This window comes from Astyanax mexicanus, chromosome 22, assembly GCF_023375975.1.
Source record: "Astyanax mexicanus isolate ESR-SI-001 chromosome 22, AstMex3_surface, whole genome shotgun sequence".
Lineage (NCBI taxonomy): Eukaryota > Metazoa > Chordata > Actinopteri > Characiformes > Acestrorhamphidae > Astyanax > Astyanax mexicanus.
The window spans coordinates 25,252,422-25,273,033 of record NC_064429.1 but is presented as its reverse complement, the minus strand read 5'-3'; the positions used below and the strand labels follow the sequence as shown (position 1 = coordinate 25,273,033).

Sequence of the window (20,612 nt, the reverse complement as noted above, 5' to 3'; positions counted from 1 at the left end):
ACTGACTAATCATTGCATACTGTAATAAAAACCAGTATGGTTCAGACTAGGGGTGGGCAATATGGCTCTTAAATAATATCATTATATTTTAGAGCATTTTTGTAAAGACAATATTTTCGATAATACGAAAAAACAGAAAAACATTTTTGAAATTTCAAGCTACTGCAACAAAATAAAAAACAAAAAAAACTAAATAACTCAATAAAAAACTTCAACAATTTTTTTTTTGAATAATGTATGAAATAAATAATGTAATAATGTAACATGTATACCTGTAACTTAACATACTACAGTACTAAAGTGCATAATATTTGGTGCATCCACATTACCTGCAAATATAAACAACTGTTCAAAAACAACTGTTCCTTAAAACTTCACAGTTAAAAGCAAATCAAATACAAACCACTCTGATTTCAAAGCCAGTATTATCCTGCTATTTTTTTGCCATAGAAACATTTATGTGGATATTATTGTGTACATTATGATGTAGCACACCCCTAGTTCAGACTGAAAACAAAGGCAATTTTGTTATTTTAAAAGTAACAGAAAAGACACAGATTACACAAATTATTTTATTGAAAAAATAATAACTTTAAAACAATTACTCTGAATTTACTCTGTAAAAAAATAATAATATAGTAACAGAACATATTTTAGGTTTAACTTTTGCTTGTGCTCTCAGCCTTTTAGTGCATTTTAATAATTTAAACATGAAACATATTTAGGAACACTTTATCAGCAATTCAACCAAAAAGCGAACAAACACAACGGCAATAGGGTTTTTTGATTATTTCTGAATATCTTACTGGCAAGTACTCTGCACTGGCATGGCAGTCTGGCATTCCCAGTCATGCGTTTCACTTTTTTGCACTCATGCCAGAGAACTCTGTTGCTGATGCTTCACTTTCATTTGTGTTGAGGACGGACTCCTGCAAGAGAAAGTAAAAAGAAATATTAAATTACTACAGCAAATTATCTCAAGAACAAAAAAACATACTAAAATAAAACATACTTTTATACTTTGCATGTGTGTTGATTTATTGGAAATATAACTGGTTCACAAAGGTTAATCTGTGTTCGAAGTTACAAAAATGCAATAAAAACATATTTGAATATGAGTAAAATCCCATTCTGATTATCTTTTTTTCACTTCTATTGTACATTTAAAAATCCATTACTATAAGTTTCCGTGTTATGCAAAGCTATTATTTGGGATCAATCACAGCAAATTGTGCAATTAATTTGTTAATTAAAAAAAAAATTAACAACAGCCCTAACATAAATATAAATAAAACTTACAGCAGGCTGGACCTTGTCTTTTTCATCCTCATCATCTTCAAGCTGTTGCAGATCACTGAATTCGGGTTCTTTGCATGGATGGACTGTGGCCAGGAAAGCAGGGAGAGTAAAACAGGATAAAAAACGAGCCTTAAGAAGAGAGTACGCGGGGTTCGATTTCAACTTCTCTGACACCACTTTACGAACAGCAGAGACCTTAGCTTCCTCCTCACTTCCTACTCTCTCTTCCTCAGGCAGCAGATGCAATGCCTCCTTCAACAACGACTCTTTTGCCTTTAGGAGAGACACCAGCGTTTTGATGTTGCTGACAAACGGAGGAAGATATGGCATCTTGTGTTCTAGGTCAGGCAGTGAAATTCCATCATCACCTTTCATCCACTTCCTCACCAGAGCTGGATCCTCTACAAACATGAGGTCAGAGTCTAAAGACAAACCCTTGGAGCTGGGGTTGGGATTGGAGATGGGGTTCGGACTTTCGGTGGTGGTGGTCGTCTGAAGGGGTGGATTTGTGGCCTGCGGGGGGACAAGTCGCACCACAGTTTGAGGCAAAATCTGGTAACCTGGATTGATAACATTATTGGCACAGAATCGGACTGTAGCTGGAGTTTGGATGTTGACCGGTGAGCTGCTCTGGATGGGAGCTGGGAGACCGTAGATAAAATTGACCCCTGGAGTAGCAGGGGATGTTACAACTGTGGGAGCTGGAGAGACAGTGACAGAATTTGTTGCATTTTTGGGAGAGGACATTGAAGAGACACTAGATAATGGGCTAGGTGGAACTTTTGGAACATTTGTAATGGGGGCTGGAAAGCGATTTGTGGGTAGGCATGGTCCAGCAGTGTTAATGACTGTTAAAGTGCCATTCTGGTTCATTATAAGAGGTTGGCGAAACATCACCTGAGGGACTATCTGAGGGTTCATCATTTTTTGATTCTGTTTACTTGGGTTTCGGATAGCAGGCGAAGGCATCTGGACTAAAGGACTAAAAAAGTTATAGGCAATTGGTTGGGCTGGAGTGGTCACAGGTGAAGTTGGGATGGCAGAAGGTGAGGAGACACCAACTAAAGTGCTGACTACAGGTGGTGCCGAAGAGTCTTTGGTTGCAGTTGAACCAGAAGATGGTGTAGAACTGGTAATGTCCAATTTATTGCCAATGGAAGCTTGAGAGGAATCTGAAGAAGTCTTGGGTCTCACAACATTGGAAAGTATTCCGAGGGAACCAATGTGATTCACTATTATAGGTGGCTGAAATGGCGTTTGAGGGACAACATTCAAAAACTTCGGGCTTTGCATTTTGATTGCAGATCCAGGAACAGACGTGAGCATTGTAGTGTTAGGTGGGACTGAAGAAACACTAGTTGGTGTCATCAATGTAGCTGTTCCAGAAGTTTTTACACCAGTTGGCAGAACATTTGTTAGATTGCTTGGTTCTACAGCACTGACAACTCCGGCATTCTGGGTCACTATTCGCTGGGTTGCCTTAGGAACACTGGAGTTTACTTGGTTTATATCACCCCCAGGTACAGGAGATGGTAGCTGAATTCCAGTCACAGGCATCAGACCTGCAGGCGTGACGATCCAGGCTGTAGCTTGTGGCATTACAGAAACTGCAGGGGCAACATCTTGCATCTTATTTTTATCCAAAGATCTCTTGGAAGACTTTGCTCTGATGTTTTCCATCAAGGCTTGTGCTTTCTCTGTGGGCTGCCGTTTGCGTTTTGAAGCCCTCGTTTCGTCTGAATGCTCTGGTAAAGTGGATGAAGCAGAAAAAGCAGGTGGAGCTGCTGGCAGAGCTGATTTCACTGGTTCTAACGGAACCAGTCGCAGTACTGTCTGAGGAAGAGTTTGAGAAGTTTGTGAGGCACCCTGTGTTCCCGACTGCAGAAGAACAATTTTCTGCCCAACAGGCTGCGGGATTCCTACTCGCTGGTGTGTATTTGGCTGGGCCACAACAAAAGTTTGGGGAGCCATCAGACTAGAACTTGTCTGAGGGTCCTTGTTCTGTGGAGGACTTGAAAGAAGTGCTACTTCAGATGATTGAGGAGTTTTTGAAGACTTCTCTGCCTCTGCCTTCTTCATTTCCCTCTCAGCAAGCAGCATCCTCACAGTCTTAACATTTGAACTGTTGGCATATGGTATGACTGAAAAAGAATGGAAATATTAGTAAATTATAAAAAAGTGAATATTTTTATGTTTTAGTTGACCTATAACCAAGAACCACTTAAGTTCTTCTTAATATTTACCTTCATAGGGTCTCAGCCCAGTAGATGGTGTCTGAAAGAAAAGCGGAGAAAGTAGATACAAGTCCACAAAACAGGAATTACTGAACCATAAAAACAAAGGGCTTTTACATTGCAAAGAATCCGGCCCACGGTTTAGTGGACCCGGACTGAGACCACCTCTTTTGGCCATGCCAAAATGTTGGTCTCTTGGTCCAGACTGTGGTTTGCAGCATCTTTCACACCTGCTACTTTGTTTTGGTTTTGGTGAAAATAATGTACAGTAGGTGTGAAAGCACACTAAAATTGTTAGCACACCACATGCACTTAATGAAGTAGTGTGAATATGTATTATAAAATGTACCCCTTTGGTGTTCATAGCCTCGATGACTTTCTTGCAGCCCTCAGCATCAATTTGAAGAACCTATTGGAAAACCAAAGAACTTTGTTGAACTGAGTTCCATCCAATAGCATTTGTTATTGAACCAAAAATGAATCCATAAAAAAAGCTTGTAGCTCACCTTCAGGAAAAGCAGAAACACTGGCGTTTTTGGGAGAGGGATATCTGCTCCTCTACTTTGGACAACGTCAGCTGAAAATAAATGTACAATGGTTCAGCTTTAACTTGAATTAGAAAAAGCAGCTACGCTCCATTTGAGCTGATACTGGAATTCCCTAGTTCCAAGTAGAAAATCTTAACTGGAATGCTCCTACAGGTTGTATTTCCTGCTAGGGAAGATAGAGAGAGCTGCTTTTACTACTGTTATTGTGCAGTGCAAATTGTGATATCATTTCCAGCTCCGACATCTAACACCTGAGGTAAATGGAAAACACCCTTTTTATAGAATTACATGATCACCTAAAGGTCTCCTTCCGGTAAAACTCACTTTTTATTGTTCTTTTATTAAATACAATAGGTCTCTCTGGGTTGTATATGCATGGTGCATATAAACTGTTCTTCAAACTTCATTGTCTGCAGTAGCTAGTAAAAGAAAGTGTTCAGAAAAACAAGTCGATCAGGAAAAGCACCATGTCTACATCAACCTGTGAGTTCATGGCCTTGCCCACCTTGGCTTGGGACCGCCCACAGACAAAGCTGTCTTTTGCATAGAAACTATAGGTTTAAATCAGATATCCGGTTGATTCTGCATTTTACAGATACCTTAAATATACACTATGGGAGCATGGTTTGACAAGGTAGCACAAGCCGACAGAACATCGGTCAAAGTGGGCACCAGGGGCTTCGTTAGTTTAGCTGAAAGAAACGTTATCAATGCCACGGGGAGAGCAGCGATGCTCTGCCATTGGTGGGGGGGGTTGTTAGGAAGAGCCACTCGGCCGCAAACTATACACTTTTTTTCCCCCCCACAAAAACAGCTCACATGGCATTCATTCATACCAGAGACCACGAGTAGACATTTTAAAATGAATGAAAAAAATGATTAAATGAGACCTTTAATACCTTTACAAACTTTCCTTTCACTCTGTGGCAGGGGAATTAACATGTTGCCAAGCCATGGAACAACAGCCATCATTAAATCATAGTAATAGCGGTCATGTCTGCGGCTTAGTATTTGACGCCTCTTTTTTGTGGTAATCTTTTGTCCATTTCTTGGTGCATTCTCCTGTGCTTTACTCAAAGACGTTGTTATGGTTTTGGCACGTCCCTGAAAAACAAAAAATTAAGGATTTTTAATAAATAAAAAAACAATAACCAAGCATTATAAAGCCATAGCAGTCTGTCAGTCAATGTGTGGAATAAGAGAAAAGGCATTTTCACACTTGCTGAATTAATAAGTCTGCACTGATTGCAAAGAAAAGCGCCTTTTGATTGCATGGCATTTCACCATGACAGAGGTCCTTGAAACAAGCAGCCATTTCTGTATATGATTTTTAAACATACATGGCCAGCACAAGACCTGCATTTCTCACCATGTGGTCAGTACATGTTCCCCGTTTCACAAAGTTAACCTTATTACAGTAAAAGTTGAAAGTCAGTTTACAAACTGAACCACTCATGCTACACCACACACTGCATCAGGAGAGGATAGCTTTCCAACCTTGAAACTCTTTATATCATATCCAAGACCTGCGTTTTTTACCATGTGGTCAGTACATGCATTCCCTTCACAAAGCTGAGCTTATTAGAGTAAACTCACTCAAGTCCTATGAAATGTGTGGATTAATTAGGATATACTGCTGAAAAGCGGCATAACCAAATGAGTCAAAAGCTTTTAAACCTGCAGCAGACTGTATCACTGATTTCAGAAGGAGCAGCATTCTGATCCCCTGCTCAAAAATTGCTTTAGCAATCAGACCAAACTCCCGAAGTTGCGAAAGAGGAATTCCTGGGTCCGGAAAAGAAGACTAGTGTGAAAATGCTTCATTGTAAAAAAAGTCACAGAAAAATGTCCTATTTACACCAAGTCACTTTGTGTGATTAGTATCTGGATTGTATTTGGGTCCTGATTAGATTTTAACCATATGCATTTACAAATTGTAGCCAAATGCCTCTTCAATTAGACTGAAACCTGATTCCTGATAGACCGATTCCTGTGTAGAACAAAATATGCAAATTGGCTCATTGTGCTGCAAAATTACTGGTGTTTTGGTTGTGCTGGGAGGAGTTTAAGTTGTGAAATGTGTCTTGAAAAGATGAATGTGTTTATATTGCTACAACACATGGCTCAAATGCATCTCAGACCACCTTCTCAAGTAGTTTGAGTGATTGTTTGATTGATTGTTTGAGTTTGTTTGGGATCTTGGGTATGTTTACACTTGCGTTTTATGTGGTTTGACATAATTCAATTATAATCCTCCTACTCGAGACATATTAAGTGACCAGGTTAAAACTTGGTTCAAAGTTTTAAAGATCCTTAAGATGTAATATTACCCGTAGCTTTGAAAGAAAGAGTTTGATATCGTTCATAGGCACCCTGATCATGCTCCTTTCATTGTAGAGATCCTGCAAATTCAAACAGAACAAGAAAGAGATCAGAAAATGCATCGCACACATGCATTGTGTATAATCACGGTCAAAAACATGCAAGTTCATTTTTGTCGATTTTCAGTGTAGTGCAACATTTGAAAACAGCAAATATTTTTCCACATTCTTTTAAACTTTCATGATAAATGTATTAATTGAAATGCTCCAACATTAGTTGAAATATACACAGCTTTATATATACAGCTCTGGGAAAAATAAGAGACCACTTAAAAATGATGAGTTTCTTTGATTTTACCAAATTGAAAACCTCTGAAATATAATCAAGAGGAAGATGGATGATCACAAACCATCAAACCAAGCTAAACTGCTTGAATTTTTGCACCAGGAGTGGCATAACGTTATCCAAAATCAGTGTGAAAGACTGGTGGTGAATAAAAAGCAGGGTAATTCCAACAAATATTGATTTCTGAACTCTTAAAACTTCATAAATATGAACTTGTTTTCTTCGCATTATTTGAGCTCTGCAACTTTTTTAGTTATTTCAGCTATTTCTCATTTTCTGCAAATAAATGCTCAAAATAAAAATATTTGTATTTGGAATTTGGGAGAAATGTTGTCCGTAGTTTATAGAATAAAACATCAATGTTCATTTTTCCTAAACATAAACCTATAAATAGCAAAATCAGAGAAACTGATTTTTTATACATTGTTTATATACATTGACTTTCACTGAAATTTATCAAGATATTTTCCATCTACTATAAATATGCCATTTTAAAGATATATGTTTTGTTTGCTTTGGACAGTGAGGACATGAAAACAAGTGAAAGCTGTGTCCAAATGAAAGCTGCGTCAAGAATAAAAACCTTAGTTTACTGTAACAATTGTCTAAAGATTTAGTACGATTTGTATGTGAGGTAAAAATGGTCTAAAATGTTGTGCTGTCGCATTTAGAGTAAAAAAAACAAAAAAACAATAGCTTACCCACTTATTTACTGCTGACACTACTATATTCACGTAAGTCTTAACAGGCTTCCCCATGTTGTTTAACACAGTGCTCCGAATTGGCCGCCAGCTCTCATGGGAGTTGTTCACTTCCTTCTCATCGGGCAGCCTGACCAATCCCGTTTTCAAAGTCTTCGAACTATGCAATTGTGCCTTCCCACATACAGGGATCCACTCCTTCATGTCTGGCTGGATGTATTCTTCTCTGGGATCTGTTTCGGTATCTGAAGGCATGTCTGCTTCATTGTCTTTCTGCTTTTCTTCATCGCTGTCCATGTACTCCACTTTTATATTCTCATCTTCAGAGGTGGAGTCGCTGTCGTCTTTTACTTGAACCTTTTTTCGTGTCACTTTCTTTCTTCTTTGTTGTTGCTGTGCTCTTGCTGGCCTCTTTCTCTTTCTTTGAACCTGAAAAATAAAGAAATATACAAGACACCAAAGCTTTCACAAAAACATGTATCTTAAGCTTTGCCATATATAATCTGGAGGGTTTTTGTTTGTATGATGAATTGATCAACAGAAATTCTCCAATATGACTTAAAACTCTTTACACTGACTTTCGACTAAAAATGAAGAAGGTAACTTCTTAAACTTCTTTATCCTGTAAAGTGGCAATTTTTTAAAGACACTAAGTTAAAGCATGAATGAAAAAAATAAAAATATATGTTTTAGCATCTAACATGAAATATCAAACTCACACAAGAGGTCTGCATCATCCACTTCCACTTGTTCAAACACTGGGAGTCAAGCCGGTTTGGAATTTCTGAAGCAATCTTAGACCATTTGCCTGGAGATAAAGCACAGTTATGACAAGACAACTGACAGTTTACAACAATTTAGACAGATAAATTCTACTATAGGAGTAGGGAGTATAGTAGGGATGCGGTACATATTTGGCAACCGTAAATATTAATCTGAAAATTCACTTTTACTAAAATCACTTTTAGCGTTTGGTGTTAGTAATTCTTCTGCACAACTTAATTTATGAAATAGCAATTCTGACATAGCTTCATAACTAGAATAGCACAGCTGAAGTAAATTCAGGTTTACAATAGCACTGCTGTGGTTTGTCTGCTGGCATATTAAAAAGGTATATAAAAATAAATTCTGGATATTTCATTTTGTTGATAGTTATGGTTTATCCAACATTTCTGTGCATTCCTAAATTATAGACATAATTTTGGTCTTTTGATGAACAGGCTCCACAAGCAATATAAAAGATCTTATTAAGGTTTCAGGTTTAATACGTACCTACACCATATTTTGCAACCATTCTTTTCAGCAGTTCCACTTCTTCAACACTCCATGTCCCTTTCCTCACATTTTCTTGCAGGCAATTCAAATATCTACATTTGAAGATAAATGAACACTGAGTAAACACCATCAGTTTTCTCACTTTTAACAGAACATGTTAATTTTTTTATACTGACATCTATATTTACTATATTCAAACGCCTCACTACAGGAGAAGGGAAATCAGCATACCTTTCTCTGCATGCATTGTCTGTCCTGCCTGGTACCTCCACTCGAATTTTCCACCAGTCCTTTCGCCCATACTTCTCCACAGCTTTCAACAGCAACTGCAAAAAGAAGAGTGTGAACTGACTTATACTCTACAAAAAATAAAGCTAATAAAGAAATATTACAAGTAACTGGTTGTGTGAAAGACTTTAACAAGCATTAAGCCCTGATTTGGGTTTTAAGGCAGACTGCACACGTATGGTTAATTTGCTTTGGACTGAATCATTTAACAACTTTGAAAAGAAGTTCTTCACACAGGGAAAAATGAAAGCTTGCTAAAATGCTCAAAAACAAAACACATTTTGTTCTCTCTGTCTGGGGCAGGAGAAAAAAAGTATATGCTGAAAGAAGATCCTGTGTTCTGGACTAGTGTATAGTTCTGAGGAGGCATTTGTTCATAGTTGTAGTAATAACCGGACTATGCGGTGCAAGTGTAAAATAGTACACTCTAAAAGTACACTCTAAAATATCCTCCATACCTCATCCTCTTCTTTTGACCAAGGGCCTTTCTTTATTGAGGGATCAAGAACACATGTCCAACGGTACATGAGCTGGGCATGATCACGGCCCTCCATAAAATAGGATACTGTGGAAATATAAAAAATACAATTGTAAAAGTAAAGACTTTATAATGAAATGCAGTCAATCTGCATAGTATTGTATAAATACTGTCCATTTAAGTGGATTTTAGGGCATGTTTACACTTGGCATTAACATGCTTTTTTTTCGGTGAAAGGATCATTGTTTGGATTTCACTTCACATTAGAAGTCAGGTGTGAATACCAGGGGTGTGACAATATATTGATATTACGATAAATTGTTTCAATCGTGACATAATGTACTGATACATGGTGTCAAATATCAATATTTTTATTCAAACTTAAGCCATTGAATCTCCCTAAGGACCCCACCCCCTAATCAAATTTACAGGCCAAACCTGTGGTGAAGAAAACTGGTTGCAAATTCTGTGAAACTGACACCAACAACGCCATAATTTCTGGTATTTATTTATGTAGGAGTATTTTATCCTCTTCAGTAACATAAAGTATTAAAGAGAATTGTCTTGCGATTCATGATGCCCTGTGATTCCCACCCCTAGTGAACACCCTCAAGAGGCATTGTAAACAAATTACATTATATCTCTCAAACCACTTTTGGAGATGTACAGTGTCTTGTCCACATTTAATACAAGACTAAACAGAATGTGTTTTCTTTTATCAGATTCCATTAGATAAGTGGAAATACGCCCATCAAAACAGAAGTTTTAAGTACTTATTACTGCAAATCCTGGTGTTGCTCTCTTTCTTGTTCCCCTTAGTTGTGTGTGTTTTAGCTCAGAGTAGAATGAGTTCCCTTGCGGTTTAAATAGTAAGTGGTGTTTTTTTATTTTATTTGAGCCATTATGAAAATATGAAAACTACTTGCAGTACTATGGGATTAGACCCCTCCCACTGTTACTCTAAACTATATACACACTCCTGGATCCTAAAACTGCTGTTTACAGAAAGTAAAAAAATATATATATGTAATCAGATCTCATCTGGTCATGCTGTGAATGCATTTTAATCACAGGTGTAAATAGAATCTGTGCAAAGTATATACAGACACTATCCAGACATAAAATTCATGTTAATGTCAGGTGTAAACAGACCCTAACAATCCTGTGCAATATCAATACCAGAAACAATCCCAAGACCAATTAGGAAAGAAATTGTATTTGTGAATGAATTACTTTGTGTGTACGGTATAAAGTTGCCAATTCTCATCCTATCCACCAGGTCACGGAAGGCCTGGTCTTCCTCTTTAGTCCAATCTCTCTTCCTGAAGCTTTTAGCAATGTAACGCTGGTATGTCTGGAAGCACATGAAGGCTGTCCTGTTGGTCTAAAAAGGCACGAGAGAGCGAGGAAAAAAAACAAAGAGAGAAAAAGAGGGAGAGAAAAAAAAAGCCAGAGAGAAAAAGAGGGAGTAAAAGAGAAAGAGCAACATTGATCAATATTTTAAACAGAATATCTTATGCTAAAGTTTGTAACACAGAATCTTATCTAAAGCTTAACACTAGCAAACATTCCATCACTCATCAGTGTCTTTTCCCATGACTGCATGTTCATAATCTGCATGTTCATATAAACAGCATCCTGTGATTTCTTAGATCAGACTAAGCTCTAGAAAACAGATTAAGATTTCTCAGTCTCATGTAAATTCGTAATCATAGTATTCTCCGATTTTTTTTAATCTGCACATGAAAACAGACAGTTATGTGGAAACAAGTGAGCAGCCTTTAACACAATGCACATGACCGCAGTCGAAATGCATCAGTAGCAAAAGATCCTTAAAAACAACAATTCCAATTTTAATCCATCCTGAGTATTGTGTTGTCTTTCATCCTAAACAAAAATAATAATTACACTCTTTGTAATGACTTGGGCACTTGGGTTAGTGTTCTTTAATGGTGGTATCCTTGATATGCTTATAAAGGAAATTTCTATGTAAATTACAAACAAAAGATCATGATTATACAATAAAATATTGTTATATTACCCTAATATTACTCTCTACTGCACCATTGTGGCCAAACAAGTGTTTTTTTTTTCAGATGTATACGGTCATTATAAACACAGCACTGTTTCGTCTTACCCCAAGAGCCTCTGTTATCTGGTCCCAGTGGCAGAAATCATACTCCTCTGCAATTTCAGAAAGCTTCTCAATCTCATCCTGTTTCCATGTGGATTTGTTGATGGAGGGATGCAGATAATTCTGCCAAAATCTCATCAAATCGTTAGGTTGGCGGAGGCCCTCGAACTATAAGATTCACAATGATGAAAATAATTGTTAATATTTTACACCAGAAAGGACAGTGAATATAGAAGTTGAGAATTACAGGATTACAAGACGTACATCAGTATTTGCTATTTTGTCCCAGTCATGATCATCATGTCGATTACCATACAGTTCTTCATCCTTCATTGAGCTGGAAAACATTAATTAAAAAAACCCCCACAATTCTTAATCTATCATTAAGACATCACAATACAAGTTTATAAACAAACTAATCCAAGCATGGTTTTACAATTACAAAGCTGCCCCCTACAGGTCGTATTTAGACTTGCTTCATATAGGGACAGTTAACTTTGGTATGCTAATAAAACAATTCAACAACAGATTACCCGTAAATGATCATACACACCTAATCTCTGCAATGTTCTTCTCCAAAATAGCAATCTGTTTTTTTAATTCTTCTTTGTCTTCGTCTTTTGCGTTAGACATCTTTGTAGTCAAGTATTCCATCCTATAAACATACAAATACATGTTGTGAACACAAGCACAGTGCACAGCAAATTATTGTGTGGTTCAAAGCTAAATCAAGAACAATATAATAATATGGGGGAAAAATTATATGTAAAACCTACTTGGACAGTTTAGGCTGCAGCATTCTTTTCATGGTGTCTGCGGCTACAGATTTGGTCAGCAGTGTTTTCTGCCATGCCTCCCCTGAAAGGCACAAACACACCTACATTTAATGACTCAAGATTATGTATGCATGTATGTACAGTATGCACATAATAGAGCAGTGTTCTTCAATTCTGGTCCTGATGTCCCCTGTCCAGCACATTTTAGAGGAGTGCCTGCTTTAACACACACACTCCAACTCTGAAGGGTTTACTAATGAGCTGAGTAGTGGAATCGTCCATAAATTCATAGGCCTGGGGCCACCATTACCAGAATTAAATAACCCTGTTTTAGAGAGATTGTTTAAAGAAACAGAAACATACATCTTCTAATTTTCATCTCATCACAGCCTCTCGTCCCCTGACTCATCTTTTCCCTGGTTTCTTCATTTGCTGGAGGCCCCTAAAGAAAATAGACCAACATATATGATTTTGTTTAGTTGCACATAAGCTCACATGCACGTGAATCTTGTAAGCCATTCGAGATTCACTTTAAATTGATTGAGCAGGATAAGGAATAGTTTCTTTCCACAGTCTCTTCATGCACTCAACTGGGAAAACACCTATGACTAACACCACCCACCACACACTAATTTATTTTATTTAATAGTTTATTTAACAGGGACAGTGTACATTAATTAACATTACTGTAAATGTACCAGAATTAGCCTAAAGGCTATTTTTCACCCGTTGTCCCTGGACAGATCTTGAAATTGGACTCCTGAACATTAAATTATTTACCCTACACCATATTTACACACACTTGCACACACTTATAAACAAAATTAATATACTGCTGAAAAAACATGTAAAACCAAAACAACAACTTTACAGGAGAGAAAGTGAAAACCTCTTTAATGCAGGAGGTTACATACACACACCCTGAGACCATGAGAATATTATCTCCTATCTCATGACTTCTGGCATGTCAGTGTAGAGCATCTGTACAGCTTTACAACTAGTTATAACTGACTTTTGAGATTCACTATTTTATTTTTGACCACAATAATCCAAAAAACATAATAATAATAGGGTTGACACAACTAACAGCACAATTGTTTAGCAACATTTCAGAACCTACCAGACCCATGAGCTTGTCTTTAAAGTATGGTTTCATAAAGGTACCAAGGAAGAGTTTCAGGTGAGGCAGCCCCGCGGAAGAGGGCACAGGACCAGAGAGCTGGGCTTCAATCTCTTTCTGAGGGGAGGAAAGAAGAAGAAAAAAAAAAACAAAAAAAAAAAAAACACAGCATCTTAAAATTTACACTTCAACATTGCATTACAACAAAACCCAGTTATTCATATAAATCTGACTAACCTGCTGTTGCTGGTTTTCACTAAGGAGGCGCTCGAGTTCAGCTAGTTTTTCTTTCAGCACCTCCTGATAGACCAAATTCACTTGCAGGCAAGTCTCTGCATTTTCAGGAAGTTCCAGCTCATCACCATCACTATCCTCATTACTCTAATTGGTAAGAAAATAAAACAATTCAGATATTAACAGTAATTAAAGCAAACATTTTTAAAAGAGTTAAAGCCTTTAGAACATACTTACAGAATTGACATTACTGCCAGAGCCATGTTCACTGTCTGTTTGAAAAGAAAAAGAAAACACACAATAATGCAAAATACATTTTATAATATGTAGAGATCACATGCTCCCCACCCACGATTACAGTAAGAAGGCGTCCGTCATGATAACTAGTTTTGTTTGAATGACATTTTATTGTCTAAAAAATAATCGTGATAAGCAAAATACAAGCAAAATAATTGTAATTTTAAGACCAATTGATTCCACTGATACAATAATATAATAGCAGATTAATGTACTTAAAACAATTTTATTGAGGAATTAACTTTTAATGATTATGGTAAAAATATCATTGGAACTGATTTTCAAACATATTTAAATGTCGTACATAAAAAAAAAATAACAATAACATTGTTTAAAACAACCTGTCGAGCCCATACAGGCTCTCCTTGCTAAAAAAAAATATTAAGGTGATTTCTTTTTTTTTTTATCAGTCAATATCAGTCTACCCCATACTATAAATATGAATTACTGTTTCTATTATACTTAAATGTTCTTTTTTTTTCTCCAAAGTGGGACGTAAACATTTTAAAAAGTACATTTGGTTTAAGTTCTATATATTTTCTGTCAGAAGTTGACAAATTAACTGTAGAACATAAAACTGTACTTTAATAAAGAAAAAAATATATATAATAAACTAAACACCTACATTTTGATTAGAGAAAAGCTGTTACAAATGTGTTACCGGACAAAACAAAATTGTTTGGTCAATTCCAAATAAATAAAAAACTAAATAAAGACTCAATTCCTTCCAAAACATGTAGGTTTTTACAGGTTTTTACAGGAAAACACATTTGTTCAAATCCAGATAAATAAAATAAATACATTCTTCATTTAAAATTGGGTCATTAGAAATGATTGACTTTATGTCAGCATAATTATTGTGACAGGTACAAGACAACTATAAGAAATTCAAATTCGCAAACGCTGCAATAGTTTACCTGTTAGATTATCCACCAGTGCTGCGTCTCCACCAAGTGTTCTCTCCAGCTCATCAATCTCCCTCTGGATTTGCTGACGCTTTACCTCAAGGTTATCTGGTACCTGAAAAAGACAAGGTAGACTGTTCAACATTAAATGGCAAATCATTAAAAACTAATTTAGTATGTTAAGTTTTCAGAAAACCTATTGTATTGTGGATAGTAATCAGTTATCTGTCAACAAATTACTATTTTGAAAGGCAATCTATAAATAATTGAAATAAATAATTATCTAGATTACAAAATATATGTTATGCATATGTATTTGTATGTATCTTGAGGGTATTTTAAGCATTTGCTAACCATCAATGAAGACAGTACCTTATTTACGACAAGACAATTAACTGTTTTAATGAACTTATTATTACTCATTTTAAAGACAAATAAAACTCAGTAAACTAACCAGTAAGTGTAGCTTAAAGCTTAAGTTAGCATTTATTTTTGTTATAGCTATAACCATACCCTTTCTTGCTCTGCATGTCCGCTGTCATCAGACTCCTCATCTGTCAGCAAAAAAGGGGGATAGACAAGTAAATAAATCACTTTATTAATCCCATAGCATAATTGCATGCAAAAGCATATTGTAGTAGCCCAATTAACAGTAAAAGCAAACACGGTAGCAAATAAAATTAAATAATATTACACAGTGTAGAGACTACACAATCAGAAAAGGTAAACTATTTTTTTCATTTCAATTGAAAATCTCATGCCAGTATGATATACAGTAGAGCAGATACAGTTGTGGTCAAAAGTTTACATACACTTGTAAAAAAACATAATGTTATGGCTGTCTTGAGTTTTCAATAAGTTCTACAACTCTTATTTTTCTGTGATAGAGTGATCGGAACACATACATGTTTGTCACAAAAAACAGTCATAAAATTTGGTTCTTTCATAAATTTATTATGGGTCTGCTGAAAATGTCACCAAATCTGCTGGGTCAAAAATATACATACAGCAACAAAATTTGTCAATTTTGGTGATGTAGCGAGTTGTGTCAATCAAATTAGCTTCATGTCATGGCCTCTTCACTTCTTGTAAGTGATTCTGATTGACTACAGCTGTTGACTTCTCATGAGCCCATTTAAATAGGGCTCATTTGACCCAGTGATTAGACTCAGCTACAAAAGCTACAATGGGAAAGTCAAAGGAACTCAGTGTGGATCTGAAAAAGCGAATTATTGACTTGAACAAGTCAGGGAAGTCACTTGGAGCCATTTCAAAGCAGCTACAGGTCCCAAGAGCAACTGTGCAGACAATTATACGCAAGTATAAAGTGCATGGAACAGTTGTGTCACTGCCACGATCAGGAAGAAAACGCAAGCTATCACATGCTGCCGAGAGGAGATTGGTCAGGATGGTCAAGAGTCAACCAAGAATCACCAAGAAGCAGGTCTGCAAGGATTTGGAAGCTGATGGAACACAGGTGTCAGTCTCCACAGTCAAGCGTGTTTTACATCGCCATGGACTGAGAGGCTGCCGTGCAAGAAAGAAGCCCTTGCTCCAGAAAAGGCACCTTAAGACTCGGCTGAAGTTTGCTGCTGATCACATGGACAAAGATAAAACCTTCTGGAGGAAAGTTCTCTGGTCAGACGAAACAAAAATTGAGCCACAACACCCAGCAATATGTTTGGAGGAGAAAAGGTGAGGCCTTTAATCCCAGGAACACCATGCCTACTGTCAAGCATGGTGGTGGTAGTATTATGCTCTGGGGATGTTTTGCTGCCAGTGGAACTGGTTCTTTGCAGAAAGTAAATGGGATAATGAAGAAGGAGGATTACCTCCAAATTCTGCAGGAAAACTTAAAACCATCAGCCCGAAGGTTGGGTCTTGGGCGCAGTTGGGTGTTCCAACAAGACAATGACCCAAAACACACATCAAAAGTGGTAAAGGAATGGCTAAACCAGGCTAGAATTAAGGTTTTAGAATGGCCTTCCCAAAGTCCTGACTTAAACCCCATTGAGAACATGTGGACAGTGCTAAAGAAACGGGTTCATGCAAGAAAACCATCACATTTAGCTGAACTGCACCAATTCTGTCAAGAAGAGTGGTCAAACATTCGACCTGAAGCTTGCCAGGAGCTTGTGGATGGCTACCAAAAGCGCCTAGTTGCCGTGAAAATGGCCAAGGGACATGTAACCAAATACTAATGTTGCTGTATGTATATTTTTGACCCAGCAGATTTGGTGACATTTTCAGCAGACCCATAATAAATTTATGAAAGAACCAAATTTTATGACTGTTTTTTGTGACAAACATGTATGTGTTCCGATCACTCTATCACAGAAAAATAAGAGTTGTAGAACTTATTGAAAACTCAAGACAGCCATAACATTATGTTTTTTTACAAGTGTATGTAAACTTTTGACCACAACTGTATAGTGTCTGTGCATTGTAAACATCCAGTAAGGTATATGTATTAAATGTAAAAACAATGTGCGCTGTATGCAGAGTTTTAGAAGAGTGGATATTAATGGATAAACTATCAGTATCTGAAGTGATAAAGTAGTACTTTTTAATCTTTTAATAATCAGTACTGAATGTGACCCTATTTGAAAAAGAAAGCCTAATAACAGTCCTAATTCTAATGTTACAACAATTAGTTGACTCACCACTGCCACTGGATGATGAGAGCAGGTCTACGATACTACTATCTACACCCAGAGTGCTCTCTAGCTCCAAAATCTGCTGCTGTATTTTGTTCCTTTGCGCCAGGAGGTTCTCTGGTGAGGCCATTTCTTTTCATCTGAATTCACCCTGCATGGGAAACACCACAATATATTAGTACATCTCAAAAAATTAGAATACCATTGAAAAGTTACTTTTTTCAGTAATTCAAATGTGAAATCAATTATATAAATGTATTAAATACAAAGTGAACTATTTCAGCACTTATTTGTTTTATTGTTGATGATTATGTCTCACAGTCACTGAAAACCCAAAAATCTGAAAATTGGAATATTATATAAGACCAATTGATACTTTTGGCAGTGTGGGCAGTGTGCCAAGTCCTGCTGGAAAATGAAATCCGCATCTCCATAAAATTTGTCAGCAGAGGGAAGCATGAAGTGCTGTAAGATTTTCTGGGAAAACACTGCACTGACTTTAGATTTGATATAACACAGTGAACCAACACAAGCAAATTACATGGTTCTCCAAAACATCACTGACCATCAGTAAATTTGACATTTCATTTGGAATTTAAGGGGTCAGAGTCTGCAAGAAAGATGAAGAGACACACAGTCCAAGCAGCCTAAGGTCTAGTGTTTAGTTTCCACAATCAGTGATGGTTTGAAGAGCCATGTCATCTGCTGGTGTTGATCCAACGTGTTATATCAAATCCAAAGTCAGTTGACCAAATTGAAAACCTTTGGAATATAATTACGAGGAAGATAAATGATCAAAAACCATCAAACCAAGCTGAACTGCTTGAAATTTTGCACCAGGAGTGAAGTTATCCAAAAGCAGTGTGTAAGACTGGTGGAGGAGAACATGCCAAGATGCATGAAAACTGTGATTAAAAACCATGACAAATATTGATTTCTTAACTCTTAAAACTTAATGAATATGTATTCTTTGCATTCTTTGAGGTCTGAAATCTCTGCATTTTTTTCTTATTGCAGCCATTTCTCATATTCTGCAAATTAATGCTCTAAATGACAATGTTTTTATTCCTTACAAATTGTTATAAATGTTGTCCGGTGTTTATAGTTTTTAGCTTAGCTAAAATCAGTGGAAAAACAAAACTGAATAAATGATTTTGTTTGTCTTTTTTCTGCAGTGAACCCAGAATTCAACATGATAACTTACATTGATTAACAAGCTAACTTAGTTAACTAGCTAGCTTTAGCTAACTATGAAAAATTCATTATTATTTAATACATTAAAAAGAGCAGGGTTCAGCTCATAACTGAAATGTACGACCTTAAATCATATTAGTGTTAACAAACTTCCCTAAACTGCTTAATAAAACTACTTAGCTAACAAGTTAATCTAGCTAACCCTCGTTTGGTTAACTAACCTAGGTTAGGTTAGCTTAGTTAGGGTACCTTGCTCTCTTGCTAAGTTACCAGGTCAACTGTTTCACGCATACTGTAGGCAAAAATCACAAAATACAGATTACTCATACCTACAATTCCGAGTTTAATAAATCCTAGACGAGGTCTGCATTATCAAATCTTCTAAAACTAAACAAACAGCTTACTGTTTGAAAATAGTCTGGATATTTAAGATGTAAGTTAGCTAAAACGTCTCAAACCCGCACTTCACTCCCTATAGGTAGCTAGTTAGCATATTTCCCAGAATGCCCCTCCACAGATTCTAACTCAGACAACATATTCATGAATATAAGTCGCTAATTATTTTTTTAACTCAAAAAACGTGCTGAACTTTAGATAATTAAAACATTCTTACAACTTTTACAATTTTCTACCAACCTTAAAAATGAGCCCCACCAAAACGTTTATGAAACGTTGTTCAGCGCTTGAGTTGCAGGCAACACTGGGACACCGATGGAGGTTAGTTTTTCAAAATAAAAGTCCCGTTTTTATTTTACCCGAATATTGTGTTTAATGGATGACATGCAGCGAAAAAGGAGCTGTAGTTTCCCCTGGCTTTTTATTATTGAACCACTAGTGGTTTTAACAGTTTGTTTTTCTATATTTTTCTATACTTTTTACTATTGTATTCACTTGCCCAACTGTAAACTCAATGACTGGTGTTTTTTTAATGTATTGCTAATTACTTAATATTACTGTCATATTGTAGTTCTGCTCCTTTGCAGGAGAGACAAAAATGTTTGTTAAAATAAAGATTTGAGACATTTGGTTAGTGTGTGTGTTTCTTTTTAAAATACTTATTTAAAGAACTTGGAGTAATAGTGCAGTTATTTAATATAAAACATGGATTGATAAGATTATGGATCATCACCTGGCATATAGTTTTACAGTAACTATGTTTATGTATTCCAACGCAAACACAAATTAACAGCAACTGTACATTACATGGTGCAGAACATCCAAAGGTGTAAAGTAGATTAGAGTCTCTAGAATTATTTTATCACATATGAAAAAATAAAATAGTGAGGCAAGGCAATATGAGCGCTAAAGAAAAAATCAAATCCTAGAAAATGACCATCTTATATTTCTTTCATAATTCGGCTCAGAAAGGTTAATACTTTATATGTATGTTAATATGTTAAACATATTAACATATTAATATGTTAAACATATTAACAGATATACTTCTATCTATTGTAAAGTGCTTTGTGTGTAGGCTAAGTTAGCTTACTAGTTGATTAATCTGGTTAATATCAAAGCCACTGTGTACAACTTAATTTCTGACCCAAACAGGTTTTCTGTTCTTCACATTATTATCCTGGTTAGTGTTGTAAAGATAAAAAAATCCCTGGTTAAATAAAACACACAGACACAAAGTTAATAGTAATTAAAATTATATTTATTTATTTAAAACAGGAGAGAGAATGGAGATGGTGGGGAGAAAGTGTGGGGTGAATAGGGAGGGAAGGGTGGGAGGTGGGTGGGGGTTGGGGGAAAAGTGAGACAGAGGATGGAGAACGGGTGGGGGTGAAAAATATAGAACATAT

The 20,612-nt window shown here is 36.4% G+C and overlaps 1 protein-coding gene across 3 annotated transcripts; it reads right to left on the bottom strand.

Moving 5' to 3' along the window:
• Positions 1–558: 558 nt before the first annotated feature.
• snapc4 (small nuclear RNA activating complex, polypeptide 4) lies at positions 559–19,528 on the bottom strand. 3 transcript variants are annotated; one of them, XM_007243927.4, is made up of 25 exons: positions 19,444–19,528; positions 17,620–17,764; positions 15,470–15,510; positions 14,969–15,071; positions 13,992–14,026; positions 13,758–13,901; positions 13,521–13,637; positions 12,764–12,842; positions 12,401–12,482; positions 12,178–12,279; positions 11,889–11,961; positions 11,628–11,792; positions 10,724–10,874; positions 9,471–9,577; positions 8,956–9,050; positions 8,722–8,816; positions 8,169–8,257; positions 7,450–7,878; positions 6,412–6,483; positions 4,981–5,185; positions 4,040–4,110; positions 3,883–3,942; positions 3,543–3,573; positions 1,300–3,440; positions 559–929 (listed from the first exon to the last, which is right to left on the bottom strand). In XM_007243927.4, the coding sequence occupies exons 2-25, from the start codon at positions 17,741–17,743 to the stop codon at positions 858–860; spliced, it is 4,683 nt and encodes a 1,560-aa protein (XP_007243989.3). In that variant the 5' UTR covers positions 17,744–17,764; positions 19,444–19,528; the 3' UTR covers positions 559–857. The 3 variants fall into 3 exon arrangements, with proteins under 3 accessions (XP_007243989.3, XP_007243991.3, XP_007243990.3); XM_007243929.4 differs by lacking the exon at positions 19,444–19,528 and adding an exon at positions 19,137–19,292; XM_007243928.4 differs by lacking the exon at positions 19,444–19,528 and adding an exon at positions 19,141–19,292.
• Positions 19,529–20,612: the final 1,084 nt, after the last annotated feature.